This window comes from Daucus carota, chromosome 2, assembly GCF_001625215.2.
Source record: "Daucus carota subsp. sativus chromosome 2, DH1 v3.0, whole genome shotgun sequence".
Lineage (NCBI taxonomy): Eukaryota > Viridiplantae > Streptophyta > Magnoliopsida > Apiales > Apiaceae > Daucus > Daucus carota.
This window is the reverse complement of record NC_030382.2, coordinates 57,851,478-57,877,100: the sequence shown is the minus strand read 5'-3', so window position 1 is coordinate 57,877,100 and position 25,623 is coordinate 57,851,478. Positions and strand designations below refer to the sequence as shown.

The 25,623-nt window shown below is 34.3% G+C and overlaps 2 protein-coding genes across 5 annotated transcripts; both read right to left on the bottom strand.

Annotated features, from left to right (window-relative positions):
• Nucleotides 1-4,683: 4,683 nt before the first annotated feature.
• Nucleotides 4,684-13,249, bottom strand: LOC108209918 (uncharacterized). Of its 4 annotated transcripts, none has more exons than XM_064088446.1 (3): nucleotides 12,537-13,249; nucleotides 10,334-12,371; nucleotides 4,748-6,063 (listed from the first exon to the last, which is right to left on the bottom strand). In XM_064088446.1, the coding sequence occupies exons 2-3, from the start codon at nucleotides 11,068-11,070 to the stop codon at nucleotides 4,941-4,943; spliced, it is 1,860 nt and encodes a 619-aa protein (XP_063944516.1). In that variant the 5' UTR covers nucleotides 11,071-12,371; nucleotides 12,537-13,249; the 3' UTR covers nucleotides 4,748-4,940. The 4 variants fall into 4 exon arrangements, with proteins under 4 accessions (XP_017234296.1, XP_063944516.1, XP_063944515.1 ...); XM_064088445.1 differs by having other exon boundaries at nucleotides 10,334-12,353; nucleotides 12,537-13,247; XM_017381130.2 differs by lacking the exon at nucleotides 4,748-6,063 and adding an exon at nucleotides 9,019-10,242 and having other exon boundaries at nucleotides 10,334-12,353; nucleotides 12,537-12,956.
• An 8,104-nt stretch (nucleotides 13,250-21,353) lies between these two features.
• LOC108206716 (uncharacterized) lies at nucleotides 21,354-23,660 on the bottom strand. The gene is made up of 2 exons (XM_017377105.2): nucleotides 22,700-23,660; nucleotides 21,354-22,584 (listed from the first exon to the last, which is right to left on the bottom strand). The coding sequence occupies exons 1-2, from the start codon at nucleotides 23,425-23,427 to the stop codon at nucleotides 21,471-21,473; spliced, it is 1,842 nt and encodes a 613-aa protein (XP_017232594.1). The 5' UTR covers nucleotides 23,428-23,660; the 3' UTR covers nucleotides 21,354-21,470.
• Nucleotides 23,661-25,623: the final 1,963 nt, after the last annotated feature.

The following is a 25,623-nucleotide window of genomic DNA, read 5'->3' as shown; positions in this document are numbered from 1 at the left end:
GCTCATCTAGAGTTGTGAAGATCTCTTGCACATAGCGTAAAGAAAAAATATATAAAGCTATTAATTTTAATCTTTTTATGACTATCCTTACAAAAAAATAAATAATCTTATTATGACTATTAATTTAGATAAAAGTGATTGTTTAATATTTTATAATTATTATTAGCCACCTAGATGTGATATTGACGGTTAGAGCATCTTCAATGGGGTTGGCTATAATCGTTGGCTAAATTGGACGCGCATTATGTAAAATTTGCTGAATTTGTAAAACATTGTGCTTCGATGGTATTGGCTATATTGGTTGGTTATAATTTGAAAATAGCATGTTATTAATATTTAGATTATTATAAATAGAATATATCAGTTTAATATGGTAATAAATGATGTGTAATCACCCTACAGATTTTTTACAGTAGACGTTCGACAAATTTAGTCATAGGAGGTTTACTATATTTATAGATAACAGGTCACTATGGTTGGAGTGTGAACTTTTGAAGTGATTGGCTAAATTTTTTATTTTTGGTATGTCAATTGTCAGCTCACCTAAAAGGTCTTTTTTGACCTATTTTTATGAAAAGAAAAATTAATTCATCATATAGGACCGAATCAGAATCAGGATGTTTTGACACCAAGTAGCGTTACGAGAGATTTTTAAGACACTCATGGGTACTGCTTGGCTGGCTGAGTTCAACGAGGGTTGTTAAACCAGCTGGTGATATAAAATTTGATTCCAGGACATCGACCGCAAATTTTTATATTCAATCTTGTCCTGTTCATATCCTCCCATGTTGAAACTCTCTGCTACTTTGATGCGCTAGCAGGGTATGTTTTCCGGATGTCACTGCGTGATTGTTGGAAATCTTTTAGATGGTTTTTTTATTGTTCGATAATAAAATTATAATATTTAATATGTTTAATGTTTTTTAACCGTTTGAGTAGTGTTGTAAAACTTTTGAATCAGACTTAATCGATGAAGTCATGAAACAAGGATTAATAGAAGATTAATTGAATTGATGGGGTTAATCGGATTGCTCGATGATTGATGAGAGATTTAATCAGTTCAACGATTTAATGAATAAGAATTAATCGGTGATTAATCACCAACTTTTAGAACAAAGACCGGACGAATAAAATGATTATTTATCATTTCTATCAGTTTTTAGCTAAATGACTGAAATGAGTATTTTATCCGTCAAAAGGATTAAAAAGCATTGATTGAGTACCCATCTAATGATTAAATTTTTTTAAACACATTAAGAAAAATTGTTATAATCCTGAACGCTGAATATTTATTCAACAATAAAAAAATAATTTAGCAAAAAAAAAAAAAGAAATAATAATTCCTAAGAATCACGTGGACACATCTATCAATTACTCCTAGAATTTAACGCGTACATGTAATTAGTAATTACTGTAATTGCATCCATCTGTCTGTCTAGTGTCTAGTGTCTTGTAGCATATTTTCGTTTGAATGAGACCTGGTAAGGGATGGATGTAAAAATGAGTCTGGTTTTTGCCTTTGCAGGTTTAAGCAGAACAATAGACCGTTTGGCTGGACTTGAAAGAAGTGACTTATTGCTTAAAAGTAAAGAAGTGAATTATAAGTTAAAAGTTGGCTTAAACTTATAAGTTATTATAAGTGTTTGGATACTCGTGACTTATAAGTTACAAAGAAGCTCCAAATCAAAAAAAAAAGCTAGGTTTCCTAGTTTTTTTTCTTGGCTTCTTAAGCACTATTTTAAGTACTTATTTCAGCTAATCAAACAGTACGAAAAAAGCTGAAGCCACTTTTTTATAGATAAGCCAGAAGTTGGGTTTGCCAAACACCCACTATATAATCCAGAGGCTAGTTCCTTCAGGCTGGCTGGCTCCAACAAGATCTGGTATGTGATGCATTCGAAGTCAACGAATATAGCACTTGGATAATTTAATTTAACGCACCAGAGAAATGATTATTTAGAGTGTGAGAGTTGGTGCAAAATGATTTCCCGGGCAGGATAGTTGGATCACAAAACCTTCCGTTTTAATGATCTTGTCCCCCCTGTTCTTGTCCTCCAGAAATCGAAGTAACAATCACAAACTGATTCTAAGCTTCCAGTCTAATCATCCTACCCATATTGGTCTGGTCGCACCGCTGAGCCGTCTAAAATAGAGAGCGATGTGGTGCTTAAGCCCAATCAATGTTGAGGAGCTGGTTGGCATGTTAATTAATAAAGGGAAAGGAAACCATGTTAATGATTTCTTTTGGGGTTAATAGGCAAAAAGGTAACTGAACTCATGGCCAACTTGCAGTTGGGTCATTGAACTCAAAAAGTTTGCAAACGGGTCACAGAACTAAATTTAATTTGCAGTCAACTCACTGAACTAATAAAAACTTGCATTTAGGTCACTGCGCCGTTAAGTATTGGTTGACTTTAACGGAATCCGTTAAAAAATTGAAAAAAAAACTCTGGAAAAATATAAAAAAATTAATTTTCTTAAAAATTTTGAAAACTTAAAAAAAATCTTCTTTTCTTAAAATATAAACTAAATTAATTTTCTTAAAAAATTAATTTGGAATTTTTTTTAAAAAATGTAAAATCTTCCAAAAATACCTAAAAATTTAAAAAAAAAATTAAAATCAAAAAAATATGCAAATTCAAAAAATACACCTAAACTTTTGAAATTAAAAAAATTCAGAATTTTTTCTAAATTTTCAAGATTTTCGAACTTTTTACATTTTTAAAAAAAAATTCCATATTTTTAAAGTTTTTTTCAAAATTTTCAGATTTTTTTTAAGTTTTCAAAATTTTTAAGAAAATTTATTTTTTTATATTTTTCAAGAGTTTTTTTTTCCAATTTTTTAACGGATTCCGTTAAAGTCAACCAATACTTAACGGCGCAGTGACCTAAATGCAAGCTTTTATTAGTTCAGTGAGTTGACTGCAAATTAAATTTAGTTCTGTGACCCGTTTGCAAACTTTTTGAGTTCAATGACCCAACTGCAAGTTTGTCATGAGTTCAGTTATCTTTTTGCCTATTAACCCATTTCTTTTGTTGGTGTTTGTTTGATAAAAATTGTGATTCTCTTTCCTTCTTTTTAATTTTAGGTTTATCCATCTTTCCTCATAAGTCATTCCCCACCCCCTTCCTGGTATTTGCTTTCCCTTTCTTTGTCTTTTTTTTCATTTTCATTTATAATCTATTTTAGAAATCATTAAAACAAAAGTGATTGGTAAATTTCGTCAAAAAAAAAGTGATTGGTAAATACTTTATGAAAATAATAAAATAATTTATAATTTTGTTTTTATAAATTAAAAATAAATTTGATATAATTTATAAGTCAAGCTATTCACAAAAATAATAATTCTTAAATAATATATATATATATATATTAATTTATAAAAATAAAAAAAATATTATTATAAACATACACACACACACACACACATATATATATATCACTGACTTTTTTTTTGAAATAATGTAATATTTAAAAATCAGATATTGAATAATTATATAATTTTCCATTCCGCGTCTGTATCAAAACCAAACAGGTAATACAATTCAATATAATTCCTTTCCTTTCTCCTCGTTTCCTTTTGTGTAATCCATTCCGTTTCCCTGGCTCAAACCGAACGGCCCCTAAATTTAATATAGTTAATACTCTTTCCATTTCGAAATATAAGTCGTTTGACTTTTTTACACACATCTCTAAGTTCAATGACCGCATGCTAAAAATAATTATTTTTGATTTTTTTTTAAAATAAAAATATAAATCATATATTTTTATTTCAGAATTTTTTTTTTGAAAATAATGATTTTTAGCATGCGGTCAATGGACTTGGAAATACGTGCAAAAAAGTCAAACAACATGTCTCTCAAAACGGAGGGAGTAGATTACTTAACACATTATGCTCGGATTAGTAGAGAACTTAGAATTCGAGTGAGATTGGGTGTTAAGACTTAAAATAGAATGATCCCAGTAAAAACTCACTTAATAATTGTGATCCATCATCCATGTATATGTATCTTAAGGGCAAATCCAATAGTGGCCTAAAGATCCAAATTTGGAAGGGTTTCGGTCTATATCTACCCAACAGTGGCCTAAATCATGGTCCAAATTTAGGCCGGTGAACAGTACCGGCCTAAATTTAGGCCGGCACTATTCACCGGCCTAAATCTTTTTAATAATATAATAATAACTTTTTGTTTTTTGTATATTTAGTTAATTAAATGATTTTATGTTAATATAATTATTAAACATTTATAAATTATATTTAATATATTTTACTTAAATAATCATATATATTAATTATGAAATATAATAAAATTAAATAATCTTAATATAATTCAAACTAACAACACATTAAAATGCTCGATTTCAATAATTTCTTGGACGATCGAGATGCATTAATTTAGTATTTGTGGGAACAATATAATAATTCGGAGTAGTATTCAATCTTTGTAAATTTTATTTTAGTTAATTTAATAAAATGTTAAATTTTCCTTTATTTTCTTTGTTTAAATGTAGTGTTTTTCTAATTTAATGAATTTATTGAGTTTAATATTAATATGAAATCTTACATTATTGTTAAAAAGATTAGAATAATAATATAAAAACTGTTAGAAGAATAAAATATTGATATATGAATTTGGACCAAAATTTAGTCCAAACTGTTGGAATGGAAAGATGATTCGGTCTAAATTTGGACCAAGATTTAGATCAAAAACTAATTCCACTGTTGGAGATGGCCTAAGAAGACAACAATAAACTTGCCCACTTTCTGATCTTCTACCAGTAGGTGACAATTAGATATAAGTAGCAAATTCACTAAGAAATATAAAACAACACAAATAAAACACTGATGTGTTGAAATAATATTGTGTAAACATTTTATAGCTGAAATAAAACAATTGCCAGAGAGAGTGTGGAAGTATATCAGAACTGCTTTGACTTGTTAATCACCATCCATCTTCCTGACACATTCAATGCAGATAAGAAATCCACAGCCATCACATTCGAAGAAGAGACCATAAGCGTATCCATCACCGCAATTGCCACAAATGTATAAGGGAGAGTTTTTTCTTACATTCCTTTTTAAAGCATATGCAAGTGTGTGTGTTTCATCGTTAATATCAAGTCTGATGGTCCCCCCTAACTTCATCCTATGCCAGAAAAGGAGGCAATCAGAGTGAAAAGAATGATCAGAGTGACCACGATGATAGAGCCAGCCCTGATTGTTTACTTGTTCTTCACATAGTTCACAGTAGAATACACCTTCATAGAAGAATGGAGGATATCTCAACGTTACAGGATGATCATCATATTTGTGTTTCATCGTACTTGGAAACGAAACAGAAAATATGCCGACCCGGAAGTTGCTACAAATTTCACACCCATATTCCATGCCCATAGAAATGACGAATCTACTAACGCTACAAACGTAACTGGACAATGGACGCAGAACCAGGGGGTGGTGCTTGTGAGATTTATATTTTATCCTGGCGGGCAAAAATGCACAACATAAATCGATTTTGATATCACAATCCTCACATTCATAGAAGAATCCATTCGTATCACAGCCGCAAAATCCACATTGCACTCCTTCATAAAATTTAGGTCTCTTAGCAAGGGTAAGCGAATGCAGGGGATGAAATGACGATACTCCTGTAGGCAACTCTTTTGGCAATCTAGTAGCACATACAGAGTGGAGAAAGAAACCACATTGGAGGCAAGCATAGTATGATGGATGCGTAACAGTTATGGGCTGAATGCACCCGTCACATATCAACACTCTTGCATCGTCATCGTCATCATCATCATTGTTGTTGTTGTTATCATTCTCGCTGATGATAGATTTAAGTTGTAATGGATGATACGGGTGACTCCAGTGCTGTTCAATTATATGTGGATCATTAGGCTCTGTTGATATCATGGTAGCATCTTTATCTTCGCCTTCAAAGTCAACTCGGAACTTTGAACACTGTGTTGTGATGAGATCAAACAGTGCTTCCTCGCTATGCAGAGGAAATTCTATCAAATCTGGATCATTGTCACTGCTAGCGGCTTCAGTCTCATTTCTGAAAACAACAAATTGTACCTAGTTAAGACATGATGATATTGAAGACAGGACAAACTTGAACATGAACGACCTCAATAGCAAACAAATTAATATTTCACTAGGAGTACTTACAACGCAGATACAGTGGATGTAGCACATTTCATATGCACGAAATATGTGCATTTGTGACAATAATAGATCCAGGAGTTGACAGGAACATAGTGACCGCAGATGTTGCAGTATCGGAGGAAATAGCGATGTTCATCTGGAATAGAGAAGATAAGAGTGACAGGGTGATGATGATAAGCAGGCTCCGCAATAACGGGCGGAGAGAGAGCACACTTCTTGTGGATCCAAAAATCACATGTTTTGCATACATATGAATAGTCTTTAGCCTCCACCCAACAAGCATCACATTTAAACAAAGCTTGCCTCTGCAATACTAGTGTGTGCTCCTCGTGACCTTGATGAAGAAGCTCTTTCTGTTCTTCGACAGAAGGACCAGGAAAAGCACAAGCAACACACAGATCAAAGAGACAATTTTGACATACATAAGTGAACTTTGCTTCATCCTCACAAACATCACAAATACATTCAGCAGGGCTTAGTCTGAGGGTAAGGGCGTGTTGGTTGTGCTTATCGTGATAAATATCTGGGGGTAATTCTGCACAAGTCTGGTGCAGGTAAAACTCTTTACAGCCAATATCATCAGCATCAGCATGACGACTAGTACAGGTATACGTAGGAAAGCCGATGACTGTTCTGCTGCAGATGTAGCATGTAGCAGTGTCTTCAATAATATCATTCTCCTTTAAGATTAGTTTGTGCTCCGGATGGCTGAAATGCTCAATTGTTGAACTCATTTCAGGTGATGAGGGATAGATCTAGCAATGGGTTTGGTGTTTTGATCCAACTTGTTTCCCACTAGCAGGTTCAAGTAGATTACTCTCCACTTCAAATAATTACCAATTGCAACTAAACTAAAACTAAACAAGACAGAGCACGGTTGGATAGCTCAGTGGTTAAGAGCTTATCCTCTGTCGTCCCAGGTCCTGGGTTCGACCCTGACTCACCTCGAGAATATCTTAGAACAGATACTCATTTGTAAGGCTATAAGTCATATTTGTCAAAAAAAAAAAACTAAACAAGACAAAATTTTATAATTAGATATGAGCCATATGGCTAACAACCCAAACAAGAATAAAAAATATAGCACTTGCGAATTAAATACAACAATTACAACCTGTATTAGTAGGGCTGGCTTAGTTCAACGAGGGTTGTTAAACCAACTGGTGATATAAAATTTGATTCCAAGTCAACGAATGGGTTTACTCTTATTAATAAAGAGTACAAGTATGTAATGTGGTTGAGTTTTTGTAGATCTAAAAGTGATAATTGTTTTTATGATAAATTAATATGAAATTTAAATGAGTTTTAAGTTTAATAATTTATATATTTTTTATAAATAAAATTCATAATAAATAATAAAATATCTAAAAATAAGGTTTTTTCTAAACTTATTTTAAATTTAAATAATTTTTTTATTTTAAGTTCTCATATCCACACAAAAGATCTACCATCTCCTATTAATTTGATCGATTTCAAACAACACACAATAAGAGATACTCCTTCCATCCCAAATTAGATGGCCCTGTTGACTTTGGGCACACAATTTAAGGTTCATTGACCGCATAGATACATGACTTATTTTTAAAATTATATTTTTGTAAATAAAAATTAAAATATGAAATTTTCAATTATAAAAGAAAAAATAAAAAAATAAATTTCGGAAGTAGACGGTCAATGCACCTAAAGTTACGTGCCCAAAGTCAACAGGGACATCTAATTTGGGATGGAGGTAAAAGCTAGGGCAAGATTACACAATGGACATGCTCAGAAGGGAGAAATTAGTTCAATGCCGATTAATCTATTAGATTCAATACAACAGATTCGAAGGGATCTACTAATTTTCACTTGCAAAATGATCAGTCACTTGAGACTGGAGTGCAGGGCTTCTCGGGTCATCAGGACCCAGAGCATGAGGAAAATTAAACGCATGAAGGTCTTTCTCGGCTGATCTTTTTTCTCACGCTCGCTGCCTGTACAATGTAACTTCATGATAATCGTATAAACATTACAATCACAAGGAGTCGAGAAATGTGGGACAATCATAAGTGAGTAATCTTGATCATATTTTATATCTCTCTCCTTCCCTGTCCCTCTTTCTCTTTCATGATTAAATTTTATATCTCTCTCCTTCCCTGTCCCTCTTTCTCTTTCATGATTAAATGGCCAAATGATCACTCAACTTAAGTCTCTGTCTAACTCACAAGATTATCGAACATGAAAATCTTGCAGTTAAATTACTAAAGTATTTAAAATTTTCAATCAGTTTCTACCGTTAAAAGCCAAATATAAAAATGACATGTAATGATAATACAGCTCTTTAATATTTAAAACATCATTCAACCGGACTTCCAGTCAATATAGTGGTCCGGTGAAGCGTAAGATTTAAAACGATCAGGCCAATTTTTTTTTCAATGACTACTCTCTAAGATTTATTGTCTGTTTGACTACGGTTACCTTACTTTTAAAACAAATATATATTTTTATAATTTTTTTAAATATAAATGTGAGAGATGTGTTTTATATTTGTTATCTGACAAAAAAACAAAGATTTATTTCAAAAAATATATATTTTCATATGCTTTTTTGCAGAGGTAATCCTTATTTCTGAAAAATAAGATTAGTGAAACCGTCCCCTTAATTTCTGACAACGGACACAGTCCCCTTAATTTCTGACACCGGACACAACTCACGTCGTTTGGTGTAAGATTGACTAATGGGCCATCATCACTTAGAAAGAGCGTTAGCACGGGTAGTTTGAGCCATTATAATGGTTTCAATTCATAACTGGTCATGATTCTCCTGGAGATTTGATTTTGTTCCGGCGTTTTCGTCTGATCGAATCAAAGAACACGAATGAAACACTGATTTGTTGAATAGTATTAATGATACAGAATTTAAAGCAGACAAATAAAACAATCGACAGAAAATGTAGAAATAGCACACAACTGCATTGACTTGTTACTAACCCTCTATCTTGGTCATACATTCAGGGCAGATAAGAACTCCACAGCCCTCACATTCCAAGTATAAACCACCACTGTATCCAAGACGGCAAACAACACATATGTATAAGGGGGAGTTCTTTCTTACGTTCAGTTTGTAAACACATACAAAGGTGTGTTTTTCTTCGTTATTATCAAGAATTATGGTCCCTCCTAACTTTACCCTGTGCGGCTTACAGAGGCAACGAGAGTGAAAAGAATGATCAGATTCATCACAATGATAGAGCCACCACTGATTGTTTACTCCTTCACATAGCTCACAGTAGAATACACCTTGGTAGAAGAAAGGAGGATATCTCAAGGTTATGGAATGATCATCGTATTTGTGTTTCATCGTACTCGGGTAAAATACACATGATACACTGATCAGGAAGTTGCTACAAATTTCACATCCATATTCCATGCCACCAATAATTAAGGTCCTACTAACACTGCAACCGCGACCCAGTAATGGACGCAGAATAAGGGGGTGGTGGTTGTGAGACTTATATTTTATCCTTGAGGGCAAAAATGCACAGCAAATATCTATTTTCATATCACAAGCCTGACAAATATAGTAAAATCCATTTGTCGCGCAGCCACAAACTCCGCAGTCCAATGCTGCGTAGAATCTAGTTTTCATCGTAAGGGCGAGCGAATGCTGCGGATGAGACGAGGATGATCCTATAGGCAACACTATTGGCAGTTTAGTGGCACACACAGAGTGGAGAAGGAACTTACACTGGGTACAACCGTAGTAAGATGGATGGGTAACCGTGATGGGCTGAATGCACCCATCACAGATCAATCCTGTTGTGTTGTTGTCATCATCTTCTTCGTCGTCGTCATCATGCTCATTAGTAGTAAACTGAAACAGTTCTAATGGATGATCCGGGTGACTCCAATGCTCTTCGATTCTATGTTGATCATTAGGTCCAGTTGCTGTAGCATCTTTATGCTCACGTTCAAAGTCAACTTGGAATTTTGAAAACCGGGGTGTCATGAAATCGCTTAGTGCTTCCAAGCTATGCAGAGGAAATTCTATCAAATCTGGGTGGTTGTCACTGCCAGCGGCTTCAGTCTCATTCCTGTAAACAATAAATTGTAATTAGTCAAGACATGATATATTGAAGACAAGGCAAACTGGAAGCAAATCAGCATGTGAGTAGGGGTACTTACAATGCAGGGGCTGTAGCACATTTCATATGCACGAAATATGTGCATTGGTGACAATAATACATCCAGGAATCCACAGGAACATAGTCACTGCAGATGTTGCACCATCGGCTGAAATAGCGATGTTCATCTGGAATAGAGAAGATAAGATGGAGAGGGTGATGGTGATTGGCAGGCTCTGCAATAATGGACGGAGAAAGAGCACACTTTTTATGGATCCAAAACTCACAAGTTTTGCATATGTAAGAAATGTCTTTAGCCTCCACCCAACAAGCATCACATTTAAACAAAGCCTGCCTCTGCAATAGTACTAGTGTGTGCTCCTGGTGACCCTCATGATGAAGCTCTCTCTGCTCATCATCAGGAGGACAAGGAAAAGTACAAGCAACACATAAACCATAATTACAAGGATCACACACATAAGCGAACTTTACTTGAAGCTCACAACGGTCACAATAGTATCCATGAGAGCGTAGTTCCAGACTAAGGAGGTGTTGGTTGTGCATATCGTGTTGGAAAAGATGTGGGGGTAATTCTGCACAAGTCTGGTGCAGGTAAAATTTTTTACAGCGAATATCATTATCATCATCGTCAGCACGACGATTAGTACAGGTATACGTAGGAGAGCCGATGACTGTTCTGTTGCAGACATAGCATGTAGCAGTGTCTTCAAAAACATCATTCTCCTTCAAGGTTAGTTCGTGCTCCGGATGGCTAAAGTGCTCAATTGTTGAACTCATTTTGTGTGAGGGATAAATCTAGCAATGGGTTTGGTGTTTTGATCCAACTTGTTTCCCAGTAGGAGGTTTACGTAGATAAGTCTCCACTGCAAATAATTACCACTTGCAACTAAACTAAAACTGAACAAAACAAAAAATTATAATTAAGAAAATATGGCCAACAACCAAACAAGAACAAAAAATACAGCACTTGCAAATAAATTAAAACAACTAGAAACAATATCCGTATCAGTGCTCTGAAAATCGTTTGACGTTTTAGGACGGATGGGGTATCTTTTAGCGATTAATTAGAAAATTATAGATTAGTCGAAAAAATTAATCGGAACATTAATCCGATATAAAGTAATTTCAAATTATCATAATTATACATAATTTAATAATATATTCATTTCTACGAGAATATTTGACTAGTAAACAATATAATATCATACATTAAATTAATACTTGATAAATATAATATAAGATCAGTGGACAGTGATTAAAAAAATATATACCAACACATCTTTTATCCACAGTGTAAAAAGAAAATACATAATATTAGTTATTTCAATTTTTTTAAAGTTATAACTTTAGTTGAAAGTGGCAATGTAGTATTCCCTAATTATTAAGTTTTTTTATAAAATTATTATTATTATTAGTTTATAGACATGATGTTGACTGGTTAGGACAGATTTGACGGATTTTTATAAAAAAAAACGTCTGCTTCGATTTAGGAACGAAACCGGCCGTTTTGACACCAACCAGTAATATTGTTTGGCTAGCTTAATTCAACGAGGGTTATTAAACCAACTGGTGATATTAAATCTGATTCCAAGACATCATACTAAACTGTAGTTTACACAGCTGTTAAACTCTGCTAGTGTGATGGAATATCTATTCAAGGCAATAAGAAATGGGACGCATCTCTGTCTTGTAGCGAATTTCAGTTTTAAATACACTTTAATAGTAGCCCTGCAGAATAGAATAAGGCAATAAGCCGTGAGCTAAAGACACTCACAGGTTGAGTTAAGCTTGATTTGGAATATGTTGATAAAATAACCGTCACAAAAGATGCCATTAAAATGAATGCAAAGAATGATTGAAGCAATGAAAGTTATAGACATTTTCTATAAACACCCTTATAATTTACAGAGTTGCTAAACTTTGCTGGCGTGATGCACTAGCAGGATATCTATTTAAGGCAATAAGAAATATAATATTAACGCGTATCTGTGATTTATTGTAATTGCACCCATCTCTGTCTTGTAGCAAAGTTCAGTTTTGAATACAATTTAGTAGCAGCCCTGCAGAATAGAATAAGCCTGAGAATGAATGGAAAAATCTTTAAGACATTCTAAACTTATAGTTGGTTATTGCAAATCAACATTCATTACTTATCACAAATCCAACTCTTTCACGATCAAATTGTAACATAATCATGAAATTAAGAAACATGAATTCAAAGAGTTTAATACTCGATTTATTACCTTGCCTTGCAGATGTCAGTCCAATTATGAGACATAACTTGGCTACCAAAAGGTTTATAATGCGCGAGTTTGATTGATTTGTTTTCCATTATTACTCAAGAAGATGAGACTCCGTTGATCTGAATCCTTCTCCTCCGGTGGAATAAATTTGTAAATTAGGGATGCAACGGGTTGGATCTCTTAGATATCCAAATACAAATTCGAATATTTTACCCGATCCAAACCCTTGGATTTCAAAATCAAAATCCAGACCCGATTCCATAGAATTCGGGTTCGGGTTTATTAAAACCCGAATATCTCATACATATTCCTGAAGAATATGTATTTGGATTCTGCTATAGGACATTCGGCGGCGACTTCAACTCTCGAGGAGACGAATACAGATTTGGATTCTCTTTGAGATTCATGTGAAATACAAAGAAAACAATTACTACCTCCGTCCCTATTTATTTGTCCACTTTGGAAGTAAAAATTTGTCCCTATTTATCTGTCCATTTATACTTTCAAAACTAATTTAATGATAGTTTTTCAAATATATCTCCATAATTTCAATTTTCAAGGCTTGACTTATTTAAAACTTGGTTGAATTCATGTTTTCAAGACATAAAGTAGGGGTATTTCACCATTTTCAAGATATTAATTAGAGGTATTTAATGAAAAAGTTTATACAATCAATTATTCTTTGGTATGTGTTTTTTTTTCCAAAATGGACAGATAAAAAGGGACGGAGGGAGTAATTCCTCCAACAAAAAGAAAGTTGAAGATAATACTAAAATTGATTCATATTATATACTTATATATAATAAGCGTAAGGGAGATAATTTGGTGGCATGGTCACATGGTCCAAAACTTTATCATCCGTTGGATCGTATATTGAACAAATAAGCACCGTTAGATTTAAACAATATTAACTTCTAATTCTATAAGGCAACTGATATCTACCTGCATGTTTATAATTTCTTTTCAGAATCCAAAACAAATTCTGTCTTTCACATGTTTATGATTTTTTTAATTCAAAATAAATATTTCCTACCGGTTTTAATTGTATAATCATATAAATCGCACGTCACAAAATTATTTTTATCTAATATATTTTAAAATTAATTAAGTCGGATATTTTAATCCAAAATAAATATTTCCTACCAGTTTTAATTGTAGAATCATATAAATCGCTCCGTCACAAATTTATTTTTATCTAATATATTTTAAAATTAGTAAGCCAAATTTAAATCAAATTATAATAATTCTAATATAAAATACTTTTATATATATAATCTAATAGAAATTGATGTCACATATTCTACTCAATATATATTAAAATTTGATAGAAAAAATTTAATACTTTGGCATGATACATAGGAGAAAACGAAAGGATTGATTACAATAGTTTATTTGAATCCATTAATGGTTGTGACAGTATATTTTATACTGCATCGCCACTGTCGGATGATCCAACATGTGTGACCAGTTTTTTTTACAGAAACAAGTCTGAAAAGTAGAACTGTAACGCCCCCAAACCCGTATCCCCTGAATTTGGGTCGCCACATAAACATAGCATAACATAAACATCTTATATTACAACTCACACTTCCCACAAGTCCAGGGATCGATACACACTTACACATGGTCTTAGATTAAGATTACAATAATAAGTCCAAAGGTACCAACTACTAATATTATTATAAAGTAATACACCCTTGATATGAGAGTCCGTCTTCGTACCCTTCTTCTTGCATTGACTTCACGCCTTGCTCTTTCCCTTGCTGTGGTACGCTTCCTGATTGTCCTCCTTATTCGAGCCATACTCTGTCTTTACTGTTAAAAGAAATAAATATTGCAAGTATGAGCAAATGATTTGCTCAGCAAGTTCTCATTTCAAGTGCAACATCACGGATATATGTATATCGAGGAGTTTAAACAGATATAACAATTAAGCAGGTTCAAGATGAGAGCTGCCGATAATCACATAAAGATCTCGATAAATCAAAGAATGAGAATAGCACTGGTCTCCATCCTTGATGGTTCCACCCCATGGCTCGATCACCGCCACTAAGTAGATACCACCCCGTAACGCCTTCGCAGTCTGATCGCGACTTCGAACGGCGCCACACAGTTTCCCCCATTGTATTGCTAGCATAAGGGTTATCATTTTCAACCCTTTAAGTTGTCCCACACAGAGACAGTAATAACGTTTCTCTTCCACGAATTAGAATTATTCGTGTTGACCAGTTTGTAAGATTCTTCCCCTGAGTACAAGAAATGCCTCTTTTATCAACGAAACTCCAAGTCACTTTCTGGTGCGAACAATGCACCTTTTCTAATTTAAAATCAAAGTCTTTTAGATTACGAAAACTATGTAATCCAATTTAGCAATGAACGAGAGGGTCGATCCGTCTTGGTTATCAAACCCTTTACAGATCATTTATCTCTTTAAGATTAGGACTCTAGGATTTAAATAAGATAGAGAATGCAACAAGAATTGAAGTCAATGGTACCGCTTCGGGAATAAGAATAGAATAGTTGTTAACCGAAAATTTTACAAGAATATTATATCTTTGTTAGAATGAATGAATTCTAGTTAAGGGTCTAGATATTTGAATGACGTGAATAATCAGAAGTTGAAATAACTAATTGATTCAAGATAACGATTCCAAGAAATGATTTAGGCTTTTGAGACGGAAGCAAAGTGAAGATTTGCAAACCGACTTGGGCTTGTAGCAATGAAGGTGCCGGAATAATAATATAATCTCTACAAGCTTACAAAATATAAGGGTTCGAAAGTCGGAAAATTTGATAATCTCTTTGGATGGTGAGTAACCCGAACAATGGATAAACTCAAATCATGAAACAAAATTAGATAATAAACACGCGAAGTGAACGTCCGATCTTCAAGTAGCTGCTTCTGCTCGATCTTCAGTAATACTTGAGTATAAAATTATCGGGATTACAAGCAGCATTTCAAATATCATGTATTATATCCAACAAACAAATAATGCATATTGGCATGACAAAGGTAGGGAATAGATAAACTTGCCTGTCGTCCTTTGCTATAATATTCCGTCTCAGATAAGATCCGCCTTTCCGGACAGAAAAATATTCTAAATCACATAAAGTAGTGAATTTAGTATACCTTTCTTCGAAGGAATTAATCTCAAAGGACGAATATCTATATTTTCCCTTTATTAGGATTAGTTAAAAATATTACGCATATCCTTTAGATCTTAACACTAAAATTTAATCATTTGTAATTTTCTTTAAATAATTACCACTAAATATTTGTATAACTATTACTCTTCTTCATCTTTTACACCTTTATAACCATATTTTAAATTACTATTTTTCAAATTAATGAAAGGTAACGAAACATACCCTTCCAAATAATCTATACGCTTATTACTTTAATTACCTTTCTTATGATTCAAAAGATTCTCTAATTGGTTAACGATAAATATCAAGTCGACAATTACTAAAATAATAATAATAATACTCCTATGATTTAATTAAGTGCCACATAGCACTAACCCCATAATATTTCTAAATTTATTCCCCCATTTTCTAAAACCGACCAAGTCCATTATTACGATTTTAAATCCGATTATATATAATTCTCAACTTTATAACCTTAATAGTCCTCAAATTCTTCAATCATGTGAACCACCCTTAAATCTTATTTTAATATTTCCCCAAATTATATCCACCATTATTCCAACCCTATTTTATTAATCAATTTCCCACTCATTTATGATTTTACCATTATACCCTCATCTCCCCCAACTCTCCATTTCCCCCCACCCACCTTCTCTCTCCCTCCTCCTGCCATTACCCGCGGCTGCCGGCCGGAGTTCGACTCCGGTGGCCTCGACGCCGCCCCATTCTGTCTCACTTTCAGCATCTCTCCCTCTCTCTCTCATTCTCTCTCTCTCTCTCTCTCTCTCTCTCTCTCTCTCTCTCTCTCTCTTTCTGATCGAACCAACCTCGCCACCGCTGCTGCGGTGGCTCGATTTACGCGCGACGGCACCCCTCTCAGCTCACCTACTCTTCTCGCGACCCCCAGGCCTCCATCAACGCCGCGTGTCGACGTCTCCGGCGACGTCGTCCGTCGTTTCGTCGACGCTGGCTTCGCTACAACGGCCATCCGCCGCGACTTCCGCCCTCCGTTGCTGCTTCGTACACCTGCCGTCGTTCTCCAGCCAACATCCGCCCATCCCCCCCCCTTTCGCCTCAGTTCTGGCCACCCACCACCGCCGAGTCGTCTCCGACGACCTCGACGCGGCGGTTCCGGTGCCCCAACGCCGAGATTGGCCCCGATCTCCTACTTCCTTCCAGCAACTCAATCAAACCCCTCCAACCAATACACAAAATCACCACAACATGAAAAGCCCTAAATTTTAAAACCCTAATTTATAAACCCTAATTTATAAATTTTGGGGAAAACCTTTTAAGCTACCAATTAACCACTGTTTGATACACAACTAGATATTAAAACATAAAAATGACTGTAGATCACAATGGTATTAAATATTGGAGCAAGCACCCAGCTCATACCACTGATCAAATATGTACTGGGTTACTCAATCAGTGGGGACCATTAGTATTATATAGTAACATTGACTGTTACAATTTACCACCATAAATGTAGCTCCATAAATGAGTAAAGTCAAAGAGTGTTTACCTTGATTTGGCAGATTTTCTTGACTACTTTAGCTGCTGTCCTAATTCTTCTCCTCCTTCTTTTACTCCTTTAGACACTCTAATCTTAATTCCTCCCTTACTCTTTAAGACAATAATGAGGATTTTACTCTAGTTTTTGATTTTATATCACATTATCTCTATTAATCATTACAAATATTGATTATAGACATTCTTTTACACAAAGACCCACTCACAACTTGGATTATCTCCTAATCTTACTTGGGCACCAAGTAACGTGACTTGGGCACCAAGTGACGTTACTTGGGCACCAAGTAGCAAAAATTAATCTTTTATTTACACCATATTTCATTTTGGGGTCTTTTTAAATATTTGATAATTTATCAAAATTTTAAATAACTAAATTGTTAATTAACAAATTCTTGATCTAATCCGGTTTCCACTAAATAAATTCCGACTAAAATTTTATGTATATATATATATATATATATATATATATATATATATAGATATTTCCACGAATTAACTGTTTATCTAAAACACGCACCAATTTAATGTCTACGTAATAAGGCTGAATATCAATTATTTTCGGCATTTATCAATCTAATGCTTAAACAGCCAGTTATAACATGTAACACCTTAATAATTTCTCGAACTACATTATTTATCCAGATCCATATTTCTCGCTCTTGAGATATTCTGTCTCGTATATTTGATAAATCAAATCACTTACTCGCACAAATTAGATAACTAAATAAATAATTGCATAATTACGTACTTGGAATTTTGAGGTTGTTACAAGAACGTATATATTTTTACAATAATTCTGACTTAAAAACAAATAATAATTTCAAATTTTATTTATTTGAAAATTTTAATTTATTATTTATAAATTAAATTCTTTCACACCATTTACAATATATTTTAAAAGTTTATAAATAATTAAAAAGCTCCCGTGCCTTGCACGGGCTATAAGCTAGTTTAATATATAACATATGTAAACGGAGGAAAATTTGTGGGCAGTTTGATTTTTATGAAAATTTTAATATTATAAAATTTTATTATATTTTATAAATTTTGAAATATAAAATATCGCAGTGAATATAAAAAATACCTAAATATATTTAAAGAGCAACGTGATATGAACTGTGTAATTTTAATGCAATTGTACTGAGAAACTTGTTTCCATTTTTCTTTCCAATGTTTTTCTTTCAATGCATTTACTTATTAAAACAATATATTCTGTTCTGATCCAATATTCATGACAACCATAGAATAGTAGTGCAGTTCAAAAGAGTAGATATGTCAGGGAGGGAAAATAGTTTGGTATTGATACTTGATAGCATCTTGAAAAACAATGTGGATAGGTTAAGCAAATATATCTTTCCTTTAACACTCATTCGTCATTCCTACGTGATTTAAAAGGAAAGTTGTTCAATCTCATGTAATTTCATCTGTAATATAGTGTCAAGAAGACTGCAAATAAAAAGCTATATATTGAAATAATTTTAACGTACAAACAAAATCCTAACAACAAATTAAAACAACTACTGCCAAAGACATCGTAGAAATAGTTCAAAGCTATGATGACTTGTTAACCACCATGTATCTTGCTGACACAGTTCAAGCAGATGAGAAATCCACAGCCATCACATTCGAAAAAGAGACAAGAAATGAATCCGTTCCTGCAATGAGCACACGAGTACAAGGGAGAGTTTGGTCTTGTATTCTTTTTCCTAACAAAACCCAGTGTGTGTTCTTGATTGTTGATATCCAGTACAAGGGTTCCTCCTAACTTGAGTCTTTCTTACCAGCGGAGGCAATTGCAGTGATAAGAATGGTCAGATTCATCACAATGAAAGAGCCGCCACTGGTTGTCAACTTGTTCTTTACAAAGCTCACAGTAGAATACTCCCTCGAAGAAGAATGGAGGATACCTCAAGGTTATGGGGTGATCATCATACCTGTGTTTCACCGTACTTGGACAAAGTACACAATCCATACCAACATGAAAGTTGCTACAAATTTCACATGCATATTCCATGCCAACATTAATTCTACCATTACATACATTACACTTGGAACCAGAGGATGGACGCTGAACAAGGGGGTGGTACTTGTGAGCCGCGTGTTTTATTCTGGCAGGCAACAATGCACAACAAATATCTATTTTGATATCACAAGTCTCACATTCATAGTAAAATCCGTTTGTAGAATAGCTGCAAACTCCATAAGGCACTGAATCATAGAATCTATTTTTCTTCAAAAGGGAAAGAGAATGTTGCGGGTGAAATGGGAATGCTCCTATAGGCAACTCTTGTGGCAACTTTAAGGCACAAAATGAGTGGAGAAAAAAACCACATTGGATACAAGCATAATAATTAGATGGCCGGGTAACAGGTATAGGTTGAATACACCCATCGCATATCAAAACTCCTCCATCATCATCATCATTGTCGTCACTATGATTCTCACTGATAATAATATGAAGCTGTTCTAGTGGATGGTCTGGATGACTCCAGTGCTCTTTAATTATACGTGGATCACTTGGCATTGTTGATATAGTGATTGTATCTTCACGTACACCTTGAAAGTCAGCTCGGAGCTTAGCACACTGGATTGTAATGAGATCAAATAGTGCTTCCACTATGCAGAGGTAATTCTTTTAAATCCGGTTCATCATCAAAGCCAGCGGGTTCAGTCTCATTTCTGTAAACAAATTAGAATTAGTAAGACATAAGAACAGTGAAGATATTATTCATGACAAATTAGAAAAAAGTCCATCTGAACACTAAACAACTAAGGGTACTTACAATGTAGATCCGGTGGATGTAGCGCAATTGATATGCACAAAGTATGTGCACTTGTGACAATAGTAGAGCCAGCAGAATGTGTGAACTACTTGATCACAGATGCCACAGGATCGAAAGAAATAACGATGCATCTCAGGAATTGAGAAAACAAGATGGAGAGGGTGGTGGTGATAAGCAGGATTTGGAATAATGGAAAAGGCACATCTCTTATGAATCCAAAAATCACAGGCAACGCATACATAGGAAAAGTCTTTAGATTCCCCCCAACAAGCATCACACTCAAACAAAGCTTCCCTCTGCAATATTAGTGTGTGCTCCGCGTGACCCTCATATGAAGCACTCTTACGCTTTGTTCATCCGAAGGACGAGCAAAAGCACAAAGAACACACACATCAAAGTCACAATCATCACATGCATAACCGAACTCTAATTCATATTCACAAATATCACAAACGCACTTAGGTTGTGTTCACTTGGAGTGAATGGAATGGAGGGGGAATGGAATGAATTTTGTACTCAAAAATGGTGTTGATCAAAGAAAATATATACAATTTTTATTCCTTCAATCATTCCATTCCTACTATTTTAACTAGAATTCTATCCCACATGTTTTGGAAGGAATGCTCATTCCATCTATACATCATATTTCTTTACAATCTTTATCACAAAAAAATTGAACTCGTTCATATTTAGTCACTATTAACTCATACTTTCTTCTTTCTCCATAAAATTTCTATATAATTTTTCATTACATTCTCCCCTCATTCCATTCCATCCAAGTGAACACAGCCTAAAAGTTGTATATTAAAATAGATTTTTTATTTTATTTTTTCAATTATATAATACATGTAAATTTCAATCAATATATAGTCAATTTGACCGGTCAAAAATCAAAATGCACATGTAAAAACGGATAGAGGGAGTATTATGAGAACTCCCCCGTTAACAATGATATATATTTATTTTAAAAAGATCATAAATTCTCAACTTGGAGAAGTAGAGATGCTATAGATTCAACTTCGTAAAGCAGAGGTATGCTTCTTGATCGAGCTTTCTGTCCCAAAATTCTGTTCTTTAGAACACGCTTGGCAGGACAATGTTGTGATTGTGGATTTCGGTGAAATGTGTCTGCTTTTTGCATCATGTTTTTTCTGATGCATCGAGATTATTTGATTTGCTTAAACGATGAATTTATTATCCAAGAAACCTATAAATGATTGCGAACATAGAATAACTTGCATCTATTTTGGTTGGGGTGATGAAAATATAATCTTTACATATCGATTTTAATGCATTTCGGATATCATATCAGTAGGTTATAATTAGATATAAGTAGCAAATTCAATAAGAAAGATAAAACAACACAAATGCAATACTGATGTGCTGAAAAAACATTATTGTGTAAAAGTTTATAGCTGCATAAAAAATTGCCAAAGAGAGTGTTGAAATATCTCAGAACTGCGTTGACTTGTTAATCACCATCTATCCCCCTGACACATTGATGGCAGATAAGAATTCCACAGCCATCACATTCAAAGAAGGTACCATAAGTGTATCCATCATCGCACATGTAACAAATGTATAAGGGAGCGTTTCTTCTTGCATTCCTTTTGAAAACAAATGCAAGTGTGTGCATTTTATCGTTGATATCAAGTCTGATGGTCCCTCCTAACTTGGTCCTATTTGGCTTATGGAGGCAAGCAGAGTGAAAAGAATGATCAGACTCATCACAGTGATAGAGCCACCACTGATTGTTTACTTGTTCTTCACATAGCTCACAATAGAATACACCTTCATAGAAGAGAGGAGGATATCTCAAGGTTATGGAATGTTCATCATATTTGTTTTTCATCGTACTTGGGTAAAATACACTAGTTACTCTGATCTGGAAGTTGCTACAAATTTCACATCCATATTCCACGCCACCAGTAATTTTGTACCGACTAACACTGCAAAGGTCATCCGATGATGAACGCAAAATAAAGGGGTGGTGCTTGTGAGACTTATATTTTATCCTGGAGGGCATAAATGCACAGCAAATATCAATTTTCATATCACAAGCCTCACATTCATAGTAGAATCCATTTGTCGAGCAGCCACAAACTCCGCACTCCACTTCTTTGTAGAATCTAGTTTCCCTCAAAAGGGCGAGCGGATGCTGCGGGTGAGACGAGGATACTCCTACAGGCAACAGTTTTGGCAATTTAGTGGCACAGACGGAGTGGAGAAAGAAATTACACTGGGTACAACTGTAGTATGATGGATGGGTAACGGTGATGGGTTGAATGCACCCATCACATATCAATTCTGTTGTGTCTTGATCATCTTCATCGTCGTTATCATGCACATTAATAATAAACTGAAACAGTTGTAATGGATGATCCGGATGACTCCAATGCTCTTCGATTTTATGTTGATCATTAGGTCTAGTTAATGCAATGGCGGTGTCTATATGCTCAGCTTCAAAGTCAACTTGGAATTTTGAAAACTGGGTTATCATGAAATCACTCAGTGCTTCCTCGCTACGCAGAGGAAATTCTATCAAATCTGGGTCGTTGTCACTGCCCGCGGCTTCGGTCTCATTTCTGTAAACAAGAAATTGTAATTAGTCAAGACATGAGGATATTTGAAGACAGGACAAACTTGAACACGAATGACCGGAATAGCAACCAAATCAGACATGTGAGGAGGGGTACTTACAATGCAGGGGCTGTAGCACATTTCATATGCACAAAATATGTGCATTTGTGACAATAATACATCCAGGAGATTACAGGAACATAGTCACCGCAGATGTTGCACCATCGGCCGAAATAGCGATGTTCATCTGGAATAGAGAAGATAAGATGGAGAGGGTGATGGTGATTAGCAGGCTCTGCAATGATGGGCGGAGAGAGAGCACACTTCTTGTGGATCCAGAAATTACAGGTGATGCATACATAAGAAAAGTCTTTAGCCTCCTCCCAACAAGCATCACATTTAAACAAAGCCTGCCTCTGCAATAGTACTAGTGTGTGCTCCTGGTGACCTTCATGATGAAGCTCTCTCTGTTCATCATCATCAGGAGGACTCGGAAAAGCACAAGCAACACATAAACCAAAGTTACAAGGATCACACGCATAAACGAACTTTACTTGAAGATAACAACCGTCACAATAGTATGTATCAGAGCGTATTCCGAGAGTAATGGGGTGTCGGTTGTGCATATCGTGATGGAAAAGATGTGGGGGTAATTCTGCACAAGTCTGGTGCAGGTAAAACTCTTTACAGCCAATATCATCATCACCATGGCTAGTACAGGTATACGTAGGAAAGCCGATGACTGTTCTGTTGCAGACATAGCAAGTAGCCGTGTCTTCAATAACATCATTCTCCTTCAAGATCAGTTCGTGCTCCGGATGGCTAAAATGCTCAATTCTTGAACACATTTTTGGTGATGAGGGATAGATCTGGCAATGGGTTTGGTGTTTGGATCCAACTCGTTTCCCACTAGCAGGTTTAAGCAGATGATTGGTCTCCACTTCAAATAATTACCACTTGCAAGTTGCAACTAAACTAAAACAAAATTTTATAATTATACTATATGGCCAACAACCAAAACAAGAATAAAAGATAGTGCACCAATTGGAAACTGTATTACTCTAGTAGGTTAGTCATACTTGGCTGGCTCAGTTCAACAAGGAAACTGTATAAAAAATTACCATGGCCAACAACCAAAACAAGAATAAAAAATGCAGCACCAATTGGAAACTGTATTACTCTAGTAGTTTAGAGCATCTCCAAGAGGCTCTTCATTTAGGCTCCTAACTTGAGATTTGAGGAGGGAGAACCAAAATGTTGCTCCAAGAGACTCTTAAGTGGCTCTTAAATCTTAAGAGTCTCTTGTTTCTCTCTCCTCTCTCCTCAAAGTTAAAAGCCACCACATGGCTCCTAACTTATTTTTTCACAATAAAAAAATCCTTCTCTCCAATCAACCTCCATCTTTCCCTCTCTTTTGTTATAGTGGAGCCCAATATATGAATAAAATATGAAATAGAGAAGAAATGTAGAGAGTATTGTTGGAGTTTACACTCTTAACTTTGTCCTAAATTTCTAAGAGCCACATTTTTTATATTATATTTAGGAGCCAACAAGGAGGCTCTTGGAGATGCTCTTAGTCATACTTGGCTGGCTCAGTTCCAAGACATCGAGTAGAGCACTAGCCACCAGTAGAGTTTTTTTTTGGGATGTACCCATTATGAAAGATCTGTTGCATACAGCGTAAAGGAAAAAAAATATACTCCCTCACTCCCAAATTAGATGACACAGTTGACTTTGGGCATACAGTTTAAGGTTCATTGACCGTATAACTGATTTATTTTTAAAATTTTACTTTTGCAATTAAATATTTAAATATGAAATTTTTATTTAAAAAAAAAATAAAAAATTAAATTTCGGAAGTAGACATTCAATACACCTAAAATTGTGTGCCCAAAGTCAACGGGATCATCTAATTTGGGATGGAGGTAGTATAACCTATTAATTTTAATTTTTTTTTAACTATTAATTTAGATAAAAGTGATTATATAATATTTTTTTGATTATTATTAGATAGCGTTACAAGAGATTTTCAAGACACTCACCGGTACTGCTTGGCTGGCGTTACGAGAGAATAGAGATTTTCAAGACACTTACCGGTACTGCTTGGCTGGCTGAGTTCAACTAGGGTTGTTAAACCAACTGGTGATATAAAATTTGATTCCAGGACATCGACTAGAGCATGAGCACTGAGCAGAGTATCCCTGCCCCTGGACCGCAAATACAGTAAAAACTTTTTAAATTAATACTCACTAAATTAATAAACTCTCTAAAATAATAAATTTGTACGGTCCCAAGTTGGGTCAATGTAAAAAATAGAAAAGCTCGATAAAATAATAAGATAATAATTTTTTGGGAGATCCCTTTATAATTTTCGATCCCAAGATAATTATAAATTAATAATCCATAGAAACTCAAAAAAATATAAATATGATTCAATAGTTGTCTGCTTTCCTTTTTAGATATCGCAACACCTTTTAGATGAGAAGCCATTCCGTGGGATATGGTTTGAATACTCTAACATATTTCATGCAATTTATATATGGCAAACTTGTTTAAGAATATATTGAACACATTATTCCTCTTGTTTACATTTGTTGTGCAGTATTTTAAAAGTCGTTATTGATTTTTTAATACATATAAACACGGTAATTATTAATTTACGTTGAGTCCCAAAGTTCGCTACAACGTAATTCTAAGAGATATAGACTAATTTGTCTTTTTGTTTGGTATATTAATTTATACTAGCCTATAACCCGTGCGAAGCACGGGCGGGTATATAATTCACAATTTATTATATAAATTTTAATATTATTTTATTAATATTTTAATATTAATGAGTTGATTTTTAATTAAATTATATCAACCAACTGATTATACTCTTAAAAATTTTGCTTTTACAATTTATTATCTAATTATAAATATTTTTATATTATTAATATGTGATAATTTATTATTCAATTAATTTCAAATCAGTTTTTTCATGTTTTGTATATGTTCATATGTATGAAAAAAAATATTTCGTATATTTTTACATTTTTTCATAT